At 37.3% G+C, this 15,849-nt stretch overlaps 1 protein-coding gene across 2 annotated transcripts in view; it reads left to right on the top strand.

Annotated features, from left to right (window-relative positions):
- Nucleotides 1–234: 234 nt before the first annotated feature.
- The window catches only part of PKL (chromatin remodeling factor CHD3 (PICKLE)), a 72,838-nt gene continuing 57,223 nt past the window's right edge, over nt 235–15,849 (top strand). The window contains exons 1-6 of one of the 2 annotated variants that reach the window (XM_010267348.2): nt 235–340; nt 10,757–10,906; nt 12,536–12,673; nt 12,762–12,916; nt 13,229–13,390; nt 15,519–15,766. In XM_010267348.2, the coding sequence (XP_010265650.1) occupies nt 10,760–10,906; nt 12,536–12,673; nt 12,762–12,916; nt 13,229–13,390; nt 15,519–15,766 (850 nt within the window). In that variant the 5' untranslated portion in view covers nt 235–340; nt 10,757–10,759. The remainder of the gene's footprint in view (nt 341–10,756; nt 10,907–12,535; nt 12,674–12,761; nt 12,917–13,228; nt 13,391–15,518; nt 15,767–15,849) is intronic. The other variant, XM_088897601.1, reaches the window with a different exon arrangement.

Raw genomic sequence — 15,849 nt, 5'->3', positions numbered from 1 at the left:
CTAACATACGGTTTTTGTTTAATAGGCGAGAATGAATATTCATTTTAGGGAAGTAGCCCTGTAGCTGAACATCGCTGTTTGACTTAACGGTTCTTGTTTTACAGGCTCGCACGAGTCTTTTCTTGCGCGCCTTTGAGAGGGGTATTCCTGTGATTTCCGCCGAAGAAAATAAGGTTATATTTAATTAAAAAAGAAAAAAGCATATTTTATTCTTTATTTATTATATATATAAATTACCTTTTAATTTCTTTTTCGTTTCCGTTTTCTCTCTCTCGTTCTCCCTTCTCTTCGCTCTCGCCAGCAGTAGAAGCTCCTGTGCTCCGAAGAAGCCAAAGGCAAGGTAGGAACCTCATACGCTCTTTTCTTCTGGTTGTGCTTCTGTATTTTTCTTAGGTTTGCCCTTTTCTTCTTCTTCCGAAAATTTCGCTACGAAATTCCAAGAAATTCGATTTTGTTTGTCGAATCTCTGGAACTAGATTCTGGACTTCAAATGCGAAACCCTAGACATGGTTTCATTGAAGAAGAAGCTTTTATCCTGGGGTTCGTTCTTCAAGGATGGTTTCATGTCTTGGCTTGAGGGCCTCAGTTTGTTTCTTTCATGGATCGACTAAGCTTGCACTGTTGAACTCTAGTTCGCAAGCTAGTTTTTAGTTAAATATCGACGTCATTTGTTTTTTTTTTCTTTGCATCCAAGTTTTTAGCTTTCTGATGCTCTAGGCAATGGCTTAGCGAGTGCTAACTGGAAATGGAGAGTTCCAATATCATAATACGTTAAAGAACCATGTGGAGATTGTTTGATATGCAATTGGAGGATATGAATTAAAGACACTGAAATTCTATACCAGGGTAAACTTATAGAAGCTTCTGAAGGGATTTGATAACTTTGTTATCAGTGTTTGGGCACTTATGCTTGCTATATTGTTTCTAGAAATTGGATTTCTTTTTCTATAATTGGAAACAAAGAGGAACTAAGATTATCATCGCCTAACTTAATGAACATAAACCCATGGATTAAAAAGAAAATGATTCATGCATAGGGTGACAATGATGAACGTGATATTTGAATGGGATTTCAATGATTACTACCACACGTTGTAGGAGTCCTCGAGGAATTCTTTTAAAATGAATCCATAAATATGTATATCTATTTATGATAGGTAACCAAAAAAATAGCAATTACCACAATGTTGGTCAGTTGATCCTAGCTATCTGGGGTCTTGGGAGGGGTATACTGGGTATGATTTTAACCTTTGGCATTTTTAACCCTGTTCAGAAGTTTGGACCATACTGTTCATCCTACTTGGAATCTGGAGCAAAAGCTATAGACATAGGATTTAAGACCCAAACCCCTGTTTGTGTGAGAATTAAGGATTTAAGACCCGAACATGAACTTGTTTGAGTTTGTCTCGAGGGGCGTGGCACAAAGGCGACTTGTAGAATCGGGAATGTAATATGTTTTACATCACATTAGCCACTTGAAGTAATGCAATTGAGGAAAAAAAGAGATTGTGGGCTTTACATGCTTGAAAATGTTTTATATGTTTGATTTATTTTTAAATTTTCATTTGAATATGCTTTACATGTTATGTTTATGTATTTTAATTTTAGATAATAGGTTTTTTAAACCATTAATTTTAAAATTTAAGTTTATATTTCTTATTAATATTGTTTAATATTTTTTTTGCATTTTTTGAAAATTTTGGATTTTTTTTTGAATTTTTAGCAATTTCTTGTATTTTTCTGCCTTGCTTCAAAAAGGCATGCGCCTCGCTTTGTGCCTCTCGCCTCAGGTGCAAAATGGCCCTTGTGCCTTTTGCGCCTTGCGCTTTTAAAACACTGGATTTAGATGACTCAAGGGGGAGAGAAGGTCTAGAGTATCTGGTAGCAAACACCACGGAAGGCTTGGATGATTCAAGTGTAAGGGAGAATATCTCTGAGTTGAGTGATTCAGTGGCTGGATTTGTGGAAAAACTTGGTTGCAGATTGAAAAAACCAAATGATTTAAAAATTTACTCAAGAAAAAATAAGGAGGATGGGAAAATTAGGAAGAGAAAGTTAAATGAAATGGAATGATTGAGAAGAGATGTGGAGAGAGATAAGGAGTTTAGTGAGAGTAGGGGGAGAATCAAAGGGAATAGGTAGATTGAGTAAGAGGAAGGGTAGGAAGAATGAAGATAATCAGTTGGAATGTTAGAGGTTTAGGGAGGGCAGGAAAGAGATCCATTGTCAAAGAAGTGTTCAGAAGAGAGAAGCTGGACTTAGTGCTAATCTAAGAATCCAAGTTAGCTGAATTTGATAGGAGATGGATTAGAAATATTTGGAAAGAAAGGGGGCTGAATTGGGCTGCTTCTTCATGGGGATCTTGTGGTGGTACAGTGACTGTATGGAATAGTGAGACATTAACTGGACTAGAAGAACTAGTGAGCAAATTCATCGTCTCAATCAAATTCAAACAGGTGAGTGATGGTTTTGAATGGGTGATGACTAATGTTTATGGCCCAGGCGGATACATGGATGGTTTTACAGTGGCCTTTTACCAGGACCGTTGGGTGATCTTGAAAGATAATATTCCAAGGGTGTTCCTAGAGTTTTATGTTAGATGGGTGATTATAAGGTTCTAAATGTCAGTGTTGGTGGAAATGTTGGTCGTCTAAATATAAGAAACATGTTGGAAATGTTGGAAATATCAAATGGAAATATTGTAAAAATTATAGACATAGTGGAAATATTGTAAATATGCAAAATATATAATGACATTTTATGAAATGATAAAAGAAGCATAGTCACACCCTTTTAAATTATTATCTTATTCCAAATCACTAGACAAAGCTAAGAAACTAAGGTTATAGACAAAAGAGTATGTTCAGAAGTTGCCTTGTAAACCTTAAGATTCAAAGCTTCATGATAGAGTGAGTTAAACCAGAATTTAAACTCACAAAAAATGTATATGGTTGTAATAGATCAACTAAATAATCTATTAGACAAAGAAAAACTAATATTTGATTTAATGCATTAAATGAATATTTATAGCTCAAAGTGGTAATCATGTAAGTTAGGAGGGCAATAACATTGTTACTCCACATATCTACAATATTATTACCAACTTATGTTATAATACTATCTCTTGTACTCCATATAGTGCTGGTAGTGTTCACTAGGGAATATGTATGTCATGGAAACTATCTCTTGTACTCCACATGTAGTGTTCATTGGGGAATATGTCGATTCCGGTAAAATTTCGTGTCACTATCCATGGAAATGGAAATATGTCGTGGAAATATTAGGGAAATTGGGGACATTTTAAACGATCATTGATTAATTTGAGTCTTAATTCCACTTTCATTGCTTTGATTCATAAAAAAGGGTGATACGGTGCTTCTGAAGGATTTTAGATCAACTAGTTTGATCAATAGTCTTTATAAAAGTCATTGCTAAAAGGCTCTACATAAGGGTGAGGACCATCCTTCCATCCATTATTTCATAGGCTCAAGGGGCTTTTCTATAGTATAGGCAAATCACTGATCATATCTTAATTGCAAATTAGAGTGTTGAGGAGATGAAGAGGAACGAAAGGAAAGGTTTTATTTGTAAGTTGGATCTGGAGAAGGCTTATGATTTGGTTGACTGGAACTTGCTATTGGAGGTAGTGAAAAACTATGGCTTTGGTGATAGATGGAATAAATGGATCATGGAATGTGCTAGGACTTGCCGTTATTCAATTTTGGTGAATGGAATGGTTGTGGACCACTTTCTAGCCCTGAGGTCTAAGACAAGGTGACCCTCTTTCTCCTTTCTTCTCTGCTTTACTTGCAGATGTGCTCAAAATATTAATCTCTAGAGTGGACTCTAGGAATCTGATTAGAGGTTGGAGGATAGCAAGTGATGTGGTTTCAATCACTTATTTGCAATTTGCTGATGATACGATCCTTTATTGTGAAGGGGGCGATAATAGAAGGGTTGGGAACTTAAAGTGGATTGTGAAAACCTTTGAGCAAATGTTTAATATGAAGATCAACCTTGATAAAATTTGCGTTGTGGGTTTGAATATGGAGGAGATGAAGATATTAGAGGGTGCAAAAATATTGGGTTGTACGGTTTCCCAATGGCCTATGGCCTATTTGCCTTTGGGGGATAATCCAAGAGCCAAGAGTTTTTGGAACTCTGTGATTGGAAGATTTACAAAAAGAATGACCTCTTGTAAAAAAAAAGCTTTCTTTGGGTGGTAAGATGACCTTAATTAGGTTAACACTTGCAAACCTGCCTATGTATTATCTCTTTGTGTTGAGGATCCTAATGGGGTTAAGTAGAAGGATTGAAAAGTTGATGAGGGACTTTTTATGGCCAATTGTCTATCCAACCTCAGCCACTCCAATCCTTCCACCCTAATCCTTCTACCTTCCTGCCTTTTACTACCTTGAAGTGATCCACAAAACATTTAGCAATCCTTTTGTGATCCTTGAAGGTTTCCCTGTCCACTTGGCAACAAAATTCTTCTCGTCCCGTTAGCAATTGCGTGGAAAAATTTTGTATTACCATCCCCCTCCTTGATCCATTTGTCTTGATTTCTATCTCAAACATATCACTTCTCTTAATAATATTTCTTTTAGTTCCTTCTTTAAAGTCCATCTCAGACTGCTTTCCTCCTTAGTTAAAATGCTGAAAGTTTCCTTGTCATCCAATTGTTCAATACTAGAGGTCACATTTAATTTATTTTCCTCAATTCTTCCGAACTGATCCCTATTCCATTCCTTGATTATAGATTCCAGCCTTTGTAATTTCTTGTGGAATAACACTCCTTTCCATTGGAAATCTCTCATCTCCTCCCTCCACCACTCCACTCTATGTTGGAAGTCTGAATGTATAAGCCACCACATGTTTTCTAATGTAAAGGGGGTGGGGCCACTTGAGAAGTCCTCTGTTTCATTCCTAATTGGGCAATGATCAAAAGTGACTCTCAGTAGTGCCCTAGCCATCAATCTTCCCCAATAGTCCTCCCACACACCAATACACCATTAAATATTTCCAACAACAAGGGGAACTCTGTAAGTTGGACCAAGTAAGCATACACCGTCGCAAAGGTATGTCTTTTAGCTCACAGAACTTGTTGAATTCGTTAAATTTTCTCATACTGGAAGTGATTTATTGCTTGGTATTGTTCGTTTAATTGGTGAATCTAATTACATTAAAATCTCCCCCAAGACACTAACCCCCTTCCCAAAGTCCCCTGATATCAAACAATTCCTCCCACATACCATTTCTTTCTCTTTAACTGTTTGGCCCATAGACATTGTTCAAGACCCAAGTGAAACCATCCCCAACATTCTTGAATTTCACTGAGATTGAGAAACGACCAATTAATTCTTCTAAAGCTTCCACAACTTCATTCCTCCACAAAGGTGACTAAACCTCCAGAAGCCCCCCAAGAAGGTAAAACAGTCCAACTAATGCCTCTTTAACCCCGAATACTCCTTACCCACTTCCTCTCTAGGTCTATGAACTTGGTCTCCTGTATCATCACAATATCGAGTCTTTCTCTCTTCAGCAAGTCCTTTATTATCCTTCTCTTTCTTGTACTACCTAGTCCTCTAATATTCCAACTTATAATTTTCATGATAACTAAACTTTCTAAAACCTAGACACTGAATCAGGATCTATTTTATCCCTTTCTTCTCTCCCCTCTCTTCTTCCACTAAATTCTAAATCTCCCTCCACATCAGATTTTAGCTTCTCTACCTCTGTCATCTTTTTTATTTTCATTTTTTTTGCCTCTTACAGACTCACTTCCCTTCCTTGAGTATACTTTAACATTCTCCACTTCTTTCAGCCTTAAGCCTAAAGACCTGCCGCTTCTGTAAGCTTGTTCTCTATTATTGATTCCTTATTCTCCTCCTATTACCCTTCCTTTATCTTTAGTTCTTCAAAACATTCATGGATCAGATTCCAAATCTATTCCCCCTGTTCATTTTCTCCATTTTTGCCCATTTCTCCCTCATCCCTTACTCCTTCCTCCTCCCTCTAATCTTCCTTACAAGATTCAGGCAATAGATGGAGCTGATAGCATCTGGCAGAGACACGAAAGGAATGTTAGTAGCCTTAAATTGAGTACAATGCATAACTGGAGCTATAGCTTTAGGAGATGGACTCGGTGTAGGAGAGCCTGGACTGGAATTCTGCCTAAAGTTCCCAGATCCCAAAGGACTGGAGAGACGTAAAATGGTTGAGTACAAAGATCCATCAAGACACTAATTCTTGGGTTTTGAGGCTACTGATGTATCTTTACTTTCACTAAGAGAGGCGTTACTTTCATTCATTTTGCTACCTTGTGATTGTTGGCCCTTAGGAGAGGAGCTTGGAGTAATCAGGTGAAAGTTTTGAGCCTAATAGTCATATTCTTCCCTTTCTTCCCTTACATAGTCTCAACTGTAGATTGAAAAATGAAGTCACCATGTCCTTCCACTTCTTCATCCCCCAAAAGCAATAACTTTGTTCCTAAACCCTACTCTTCTTGGAGACAAGGGTGAGCTTGATCATCAAAGCTACTGATACTCAACATCTCAAAAGACTTAGCATCATTGTCATCGTCGACATCATCTTCAGACGACTAAAATCCTCCTCAGAATCTATTTTTGGCTTCTAAGGTTGTGTTGCCCTAGAGAGGCCTCCTTTCTGTCATTGGACCCCAACACAATCTACTGTCACTGGGCTGTCATTGGTCCTCGTTCGAACCGGGTTGAGAGAATCTCTCAGATTGAGTGGAATGGACAACTTCTAACCAGGGAAATAGATATAGCACAAGCCTTTGTGGAGCATTTCAAAGCCATTTTTGTTGGGCTGGGCAGAATTAGAGATAGTTTAGATAATCTTGAGTGGGGGATAGGGCCTAGGGACTTGATGGAGGCTTTGGAAAAAAAATTGAAGTCCGCAATTTTCTCTATGGAGAGATCTAAAGCTCCAAGCCCAGATGGCTTCACGATGGCTTTCTATCAAGACTATTGGGAGATAGTAGGTGTTGAGCTTGTGGAAGTCTTTGAAGAATTTTTTGAAAGGGGCAAGTTCAATTCAGGGGCAAATGCAACTCTTATAGCATTGACCCCTAAGAAAGCATATGCAATCCATCCAAAGAATTTTAGACCCATAAGCCTTATGGGAAGTATGTATAAAATCATCTCTAAGGTTTTGGCTGAGAGGATCAAAAGAGTCCTTCCTTTTTGATCTCTCCAAACCAATGGACTTTTGCTTTTGGGAGACAAATAATTGATTAGATTCTCATTGTTAATGAGTGTGTAGATTTTAAGAAGAGGAGAAAGGAAAAATGCTTGGTTTGCAAACTGGATTTGGAAAAGGCCTATTGACTTGGTGGACTGGGACTCTTTGCTATAGATTTTAAGGTTGAGAGGTTTTGGAGCTAATTGGTGTAAGTGGATAAAGTGTTGTTTTTCCTCCTGTCATTATTCCATACTAGTCAATGGAGTAGCTAGAGACTTTTTTCCAGCGAGAAGGGGCCTTCGTCAAGGAGATCCTCTCTCCCCTTTCCTCTTTACTCTAGTTGCAGATGTATTGAGTGTTTTGATCTCAAGGGCTGATATTACAAATCAGTTAAAAGGTTGGAGAATTGGAAGGGAAGAGCTGGTGGTGACACATTTACAATTTGCAGATGATATTGTCATATTTTGTGAAGGGGAAAGGGAAGAACTGGTTCAACTGCAATGGCTAGTAACCCACTTTGGAAGGGTTTCTAACCTTAAGGTGAATTGGGGCAAGAGTTGTGTAGTGGGATAAACAGAGAGAAAGAGGAAGTAGAAAACCTTGCTAGGGTTCTGGAGTGTGAGGCAGGGGAATGGCCGATATTGTACTTGGGACTACCTTTGGGTGGGAACCCAAATTCTGATAGCTTCTGGTATCCAGTAGTGGAAAGATTCACAAAAAGGCTGGTAGGATGGAAAAGAAATTACATCTCTTTAGGGGGAAGAATAACACTAATAAAGTCAACTTTGACTAATCTGCCAATCTACTATTTATCTACCTTTAGGATCCCCACCAAAGTGGCCAACCAACTGGAAAAAATTAATGAGGGACTTCTTCTGGGAGCCAGGGGACACAAAAAAATATCACCTAGTGAAGTGGGAGATAGTGTCCAGAAGTAGGGATAGTGGGGGTCTAGGGATAGAGAATATTAAACTAAGGAATGTTGCACTGCTGGGAAAATGGTTGTGGAGATTGCCCCTAGAACAAGACAATCTATGGAAAAAGGTGATTGTGAGTATTCATGGTATGGCAGACATTGGGTGGGATGCTGGTCTTGACCGTAGGGCATCTTGGTATTCTCCTTGGAAAGTGATCCATGGTTTATTGCCTTCCTTTCTTCCATATATCAGGTATGATGCTTGTGAAGGTAGTAAAGTGCGGTTTTGGGAAGATGTTTGATTTGGGGAATCCTCTCTTAAAGATATATTTCCATCTATTTATTCCCTTTCCCTTAACAAAGAGTCAATCATTTCCAATGTTCTTGGTACTGAAAATTCTTAGGACTTGGGACTATGGAGAGGGTTAAGGAAGTCTGAAATGGGATTAGTAGATGAACTCATTTCCCTTCTCAGCTTAGTATTCTTGGATCTTTCTTGTTCAGACAGCAGAATTTGGTCGGTGTCATCCTCTGGATACTTTACATGTGCTTCTTTCTTCAATGCCCTTTTTCAGTCTACTAACGCTGAAGAATTTTTTCCCACAAAGGAAGTATGGTGTAACCTTGTTCCATCGAAAATTAGGGCTTTTTGTTGGGAGGTAGTACTCCCGAAAATTAACACTTTGGATAAACTACAAAAAAGAAGACCAAATTGCTGCCTTTCCTCTCATGTTTGTTGTCTTTGTTTGGGCTGTGGTGAGTCAATTACACATCTATTATTGTTTTGTCCTTTTGCTTCTTTTGTTTGGAATTGGTTTTCCTCTTTGTTTGGCTGCAGGTGGACCCCGCCTTTTGATGCAGCAAGTCTCTTTGAACCAAACTTCTTTAGACTACCTAAGAAAAGAGGTAGGATGATGTGGAGAGCTACGAGAGCTGCTATCCTTTGGTCATTAAGGGAGGAGAGAAATAACAGAATTTTCCAAGGAAAAGAAAGGTCCAAGGAACAAGTAATTTATAACATAACTCACAAAAGTCTACATTGGCTGAAATCAACCGACTTATTTAGAGGCTGCTATTCAATGATTATTTGGTGGAGGACATATTTAGAGGCTGGTCGACAGTGGCAAACCTTTCTACTACTATGGATGTGGTTTAGCCCCAATGGATACCAGCAGCACACCAAAGGGTAAAGTTGAATTTTGATGGAAGTTCTTTGGGCAATCCAGGACCCTCGGCAGGGGGGGGGAGTATTCAGAGATGGGGAGGGCAGGCTAATAGCACTGTACTTTGGCCCAATAGGTATAGGTGATTCTTTAAGAGCTGAAATTATGGCCTTACTCCAAGGACTGAGACTGGCCAAGCAATGGGGTTTCCAAAACTTTGAAGTGGAGGGAGATTCTAAGCTGTTAATAGGATGGCTGCAGACAAAAAGTCTGGGGGCATGGACTCTGAGACAGCAAATGAGGGAGATTTATTGTTTAGCAAGGGAAACTGGAGTAATCTTTACTTGGGCAAGGAGGTCAGCCAACAGTGTGGCTGATACTTTGGCAAAACAGGGAACTCAAGAGGGAAAATCTTTTTTGGGCTGTACTGTAAACTTTGGGATAAAATATGGGGTCAACACTCATGCCGTGAGTGATTGGCAATGTACTACTCCTTTACTAATGCAATGAAAGTTACTGTTTCCAATAAAAAAAAGAGGAGGATGATGATACACCCTGTTTACTGTCTACCGGCACCACAACCTTTTGGGCTTCGAAAACTTTAGGCCCAATAGAGGTCTGCTCACTTGAAAGGTTGACTGGGCTGTCCATCTAACCGGGCCCACATGACTTTTAATATTGTCACGTGAGTCCTTTTTAGTACTAAGACTGTGGCCCAACCTTTATTGGCCTAAAAACCCATTACCTGGCCCATCTAGTGATTTGTTTGGGCCCACCTTTATTTTGGCCTTCTTTTGTTCATCATCTTCCCTTCTAATAAAATGTTAATTTGCTATCAATAAAAAGGTTAGTGCTTGTATTTATTTGTGTTCCAGCTTATTTTCTTCCCAATTTCTTTGTGAAAAAGAAAATAAATAGGAGCTTGTTTGTGTATGCCGATATTTGAAGCGATGAGTAATGAAAACTCTGGTTTTATCAAGACATGGTTTAGTGTTTTCAATGGTATATTAACTATAAAGTTAATTGTGGATGTGAATGGTCTTCCGGATACAAATTTTCTTGCTAGCTAGTTTCTTTTTTACATTCTCATGCATCTCTACATTTTGTGTATAATATTATTTTAATAAATGCAATCTCCATTTTTTTTTTTGAAAAGGTAAGGTAAATTTATTAGACAAAACTTTGAGAGTACAAACAGAAACCTGCCAAATTGACTGATTTGGGGGCCTGGGGACCCCCATTACAAACACCAAATTGACTGATTTCTCAATAACTGAGCTACATTTACATGTTTGAATTCTGGGGTAAGTGAAATCCAGGATATCAGTTTACTAACAGCCATCTGTACTAATTCCTTAGGCCTTCTCACTTTAAAAATGCAATCTCCATTTTTATAAGTATTTACCTTCACATTTTTATCATGTTGAGGAAAGTTGAGTTACAATCTATTTATTTATTTTGTTTTGTGTAGGATATGAGTAGTTTAGTTGAGAGACTCCGAATTCGGTCAGATAGAAAGCCTTTGTATGATGTAGATGAATCAGATGATGAAGCTGATCTTGTACATCGAAAATCTGGGGCTACACAGGAAAAGCTTGAAAGGATAATCCGGAGTGATGCTGTATGTTCTCTTGCTGCATTATTTTATACTTTCAGGGTTATGCATGCAATGCTTACTGCAACAATATTACTTCTGAACCCTTGTAGATCCAATCTCCTTGGTTTATATTCTTTTGATGGGTCTGTAATGCTTGTTTATACCTAGTATACTCTCTGTTTTTTTCCTTCTTTTTAATGTATTTTACTTTATTATGAAAAATTCTTGATTATTGTGAATCATATAGGAACCTACTCATAGAGTACCTCTCTTAGAGTTCTTGAAGGTAGTATTGATGTGGGAATGTGGGAGCTATGCTTCTCATGGAATGGAGAGATATTGATGAAGCAGTGAGAATAGATTGTAAAGATTATAAGCAGGGTTCGTAGCACTTGCACAGTTGCACTGCAGGCACTATCCATCCATTTTTTGTTTCTAATATACTTCACCTTTTTAGGAAATAGAGGTCATTACCAAAGTTTAGAATGTCGGTGTCAGTGGAAATGTGGTTATCCAAAAATGAGAAACATGTTGGAAATGTCAGGAATGTCATATGGAAATATTGTTAAAATTATAGACATGGTGAAATTGTGAAACATGCAGAAAAATAAACTGATGTTTAGACCATTCGCTTGTCCAAAACCATCAAATAAAAGCAAGAAATTAAGGTTGATACACAAAATAACAAGCCACAAGTTGTTCTGTAAACTAACCTATCAAAAAAAGTTGTTCTGTGGACTTTAGGATTTAAAACTATGTACTAGGGTAATTTCAAGCAGAACTTAAACTCATGAAAAATGCAAAAGATTCTCATAGATAAACCAAATAATCTTTTAACAAATAAGAAATTAGGATTTTATGATACAACAAAAAAAGAATTTTGAGTTGGCTAAAAGTGATAATCATCTTCATTGAATGGGCAATTATACTGCTGCTCCACATATTTGCCATATGCTTCCAAGTTCCAATTCATCATGTTATAATACCATCTCGTGCACTAGTAGTTTTCATTGGGGTGTACGCCAATTCCAGTAATATTTTGTGTTAATGGAAATATTTGTTGAAATAGCGGGAAATATGTTTGCAATTTAAACCAAATAATCTATTACACAAACAAAAACTAAGATTTTAATGTACATCCAAAAGGAATTTTGAGTTGGGTAAAAGTGGTCATCATCTTCATTAAATGGGCAATGATACATTAACACTGCTGCTCCACATTTTTGCAATGTGATGCCAACTCATCATGTTATTAATACCATCTTGTGCAGTCCCTGTGCTAGTAGTTTTCTCTGGGAAATGTGAACATTTTGAACCATGGTCATCACTTGATGTTGATCCCAACTATCTGGGGTCTTGGGAGGTTGGACTGGATACAAACCTAACCACTGGCATTGTTTTTTTTTTTTTTCTTTTTCTCACAAAGTGGCCGCTCTCACACTATAACCTTTTTTTCTCATCATTGTCAGCCTATTAATGTGCTTGGTGACAGTACCCGAGGGCTTGAAGCTTGATGAACTTAGTTTTATATGATTTAGCTGTATCTTGCAATTTGAACCTTTGTTTCAGATGATTTTTTCTACCGTTTTACCCAGCTTCTAGAGATCTACACTTATGTTATCTTTATATATAATTTTCTTTCATGTTTTGCAGAAAGATGATGCATGTCAAGCATGTGGGGAAAAAGGGAATCTTCTAAATTGTGAGACATGCACTTATGCTTACCATCCCAAGTGTTTACTCCCACCGCTAAAAGCTCCTCTCCCCAACAGCTGGAGTTGCCCAGAATGTGTATGAAACTAGGATTTTATTAGATCAATTTTGGATTTGATTGAGCTTGGTTCATGATATTGAAAATCAGAAATTTTGGTTGCTGCAGGTGAGCCCCCTGAATGACATTGACAAGATATTGGACTGTGAAATGAGACCTACTGTAGCTGGTGATAGTGATGCCTCAAAACTTGGCTCAAAGCAAATATTTGTTAAACAGTACCTTGTGAAATGGAAGGGACTATCTTATTTGCACTGCACATGGTAGCCCTAGTCTTAACATATCTCTATGGTTATTTTACATAAATGAACCATGCTTGCTTGATCATTACTGGTTTAATGAAGTTTCTTTTTGCAACTTCACTTATCCCACAATGTTTTTCTTTTATGAGAAAATTGTTTTTCTCATGAATCTGTACAACTTTTGGTTTCTTACTGCAGCCAATGGTTAAAGGTTTTTCTTTTTCTTTTTTCCATTTTCTCTTGCATTGCAAATCCTGCCCAAAGTTCTATAATGTTTCCATTTATAAATAGTTTACTATGGCTTACTGATATAGCACTTACTGTTTTCCTTAGGGTGCCGGAGAAGGAGTTTCATAAAGCTTTCAAAGCACATCCTCGCCTGAGGACTAAAGTAAATAACTTCCATCGTCAAATGGCATCAGTTAATAACTCTGAAGATGACTTTGTTGCAATTCGACCTGAATGGACAACTGTTGACCGCATCCTCGCTTGCAGGTTTGATCATATCTCTGTTTCTGTGCTCTATCTGATGGTAAAAGTTAAGACTTGTGGCCATTAATTGAAGCAATAAAAGCACAGTTTGTTTCCACTTTACTATTTGCATTTCCAAGTTCACTATTTCTTCTCAATAAAAAAAAAGTGGAATATGGACCATCTCCTATTTTCATAATAACCCGTCATTTATTTGTCCTTGTTTTTACATCTTGCAATTAAAAAAATCACTATTCTCTAATTTGAGTTCTACTATAATTTTTCTTATTTGATCAGCATCAAATACATCTTTGACTAGTTTATCAGCATCAAATACATTTTGGTTATTTTATCAAAGCTCTCCAAATTATAAATAGTGAAAGAGGGCTTTATAGCTAATTGGTTTTTCTGTTCACAAATCATGATGTTCCTTCTCTTTTCATTTCTATTCTTCCATCCAAAGAAAAAATTTCTATTTAAACTTGATCAAATCAATCTACAAATATTAGTTGGTATCGGAGAAGATGTCTCTAGTTTATTTCTTTCTTAATTCTCAAGTTGAACCCTTTACAGGTGTAGGGATACTCCACAAATATGGGCAAAATTTTTACCCATCCCACTTCCCACTACCCTCGGTTTTTTAAAAGCTTTGATAAAACTGTCAGTTAACCCATCACAAAAGAATGAGAAACATGTATAATATTCTATATGATAAAGAAGATAGTGGAAGGAAAGAAATGAGGAGAAGAGGTAAATAAATCAATAAAGAAGGGAGTCTAACAAAATTAAGAACAAAAATCTTAGGTTGGATTGTAAGAAGATTAGGGAGCGCAGGAAAGTGGACCATAAAAGATGCCCTAGGAAAGGGGAGATCAATGTTGTACTTTTACAGGAATCCAAGCTGATGGAAGTGATGTGCATTGGGTTAGGTGTATCTGGTCATTGAGAAGCATTAGATGGGTAATAGTTCCCTTTTGTGGAGCATTAGGAGGAATAATTATGCTTCGGGGTTCTGAAGTGGTTGATATTGGAGAGGAATAATTGGAAGATTCATGGTTTTTGTAAAGTTTAGGTGTTTACTAGCTGGGTTTGAAGGGTGGTGACCAACATATATGGACAAAACGAGTTCTAGGGATAGTTATTCTATGTTAGAGGATTGTGGGAGGGTCTTGATGTTTAGGTAGGAACTTCAAATGTTTATGATTGACTCATGACACAAATAACCTACACCTGTCCAGAACCACTAGTTTGAGGAACTTCAACTGCTTTATCAATGAGTGTGATGTAAGAGAACTGTTCTTGTTACAAACCTCCTTTATGTGGTCCAACTTTTAGATGAATCCTATTTACTTTAAATTAGTCAAATTCCTATTCTCAATGGATTGGGAAGAACATTGGATGGGATTATATTGTCAAACACTCCCTAGGTCTACTTCAAATCATTGTCCCATTTTGCTTTCTCAGCAATCTCTTCGTGGTGGACCCTCCCCCTTAAATCATGGGTGACCCATTCAGCATTTCGATGTAATGTCAACGCTTGGTGGGGGGAGGATTGTAATTATAGATGAAGAGATTCAAATTTTGGAAGAAATTGCAAAGATTAAAATGAAAGCTAAAAGCTTGGATTAAGGAAGTTTTTGTCATCGTTTAGGAAAAGAAAATCGTATTTTATCCCAAATTGAGATGCTAGATATATAGCAAAGGAGAGAGCTGGCGTCTGTTTGAATGGTATAGGAAAAGGTGGAAACCAAAGAATGAGTTGGATGAAATCTTAAAGGGGGAAAAATAAGTTGGAGACAAAATTTAGATATGAGTGGACCAAAGGAGATGGTAATTCAATTTTTTTTTTATTCTATGGCTAATAGAAAAAAAAGGAAACAAAATTGGATAGTAAGATTGTACTCTGAATGGAAATATCATTTTATGGCAAAATGATTCTAAACAAATCATAACACTGAAGCTTAATGGTATCTGTGCAGAAGCATCAAAACTCTGCAGTTATTGTTTCTGTCATTTTTGCCTTTTTGATGTACTCATTGTATACTATGTTACCGTGATATCACTACACGGGATATATTTTGTTCTTTTTGTCTAACCAAACTCCCTTTTTTGAAAACTGATGGTTGTGGTAGTATAAACTGAGTTTTTGCAGGGGAAAAGCTAATGAGAGAGAGTATTATGTAAAGTGGAAAGAGCTTCCTTATGATGAATGTTACTGGGAGCTTGAATCAGATATCTCTGCATTTCAACCTGAAATTGAAAGGTTTCATAAAATTCAGTCCAGATCTCACCGCCCATCTTCAAGTAAGCAGAAGAGCACTCTCCGTGATATAAAAGAATCAAAAAAGAAGCAGAAAGAATTTCAACAGTATGAACACAGCCCTAACTTCCTTTCTGGAGGTATGCCCTCTATTAGGCTTGAACTTTGTTTGGAAGACATTCCATTGTGTTCCATATTTGGATATCCTTCTTTGACTTTTTTT

This window comes from Nelumbo nucifera, chromosome 2 (assembly GCF_055504915.1).
Source record: "Nelumbo nucifera cultivar China Antique chromosome 2, China Antique-T2T, whole genome shotgun sequence".
Taxonomy (NCBI): Eukaryota; Viridiplantae; Streptophyta; class Magnoliopsida; order Proteales; family Nelumbonaceae; genus Nelumbo; species Nelumbo nucifera.
The sequence above is the reverse complement of the archived record's forward strand: the minus strand, read 5'-3'. Positions and strand labels throughout refer to the sequence as shown.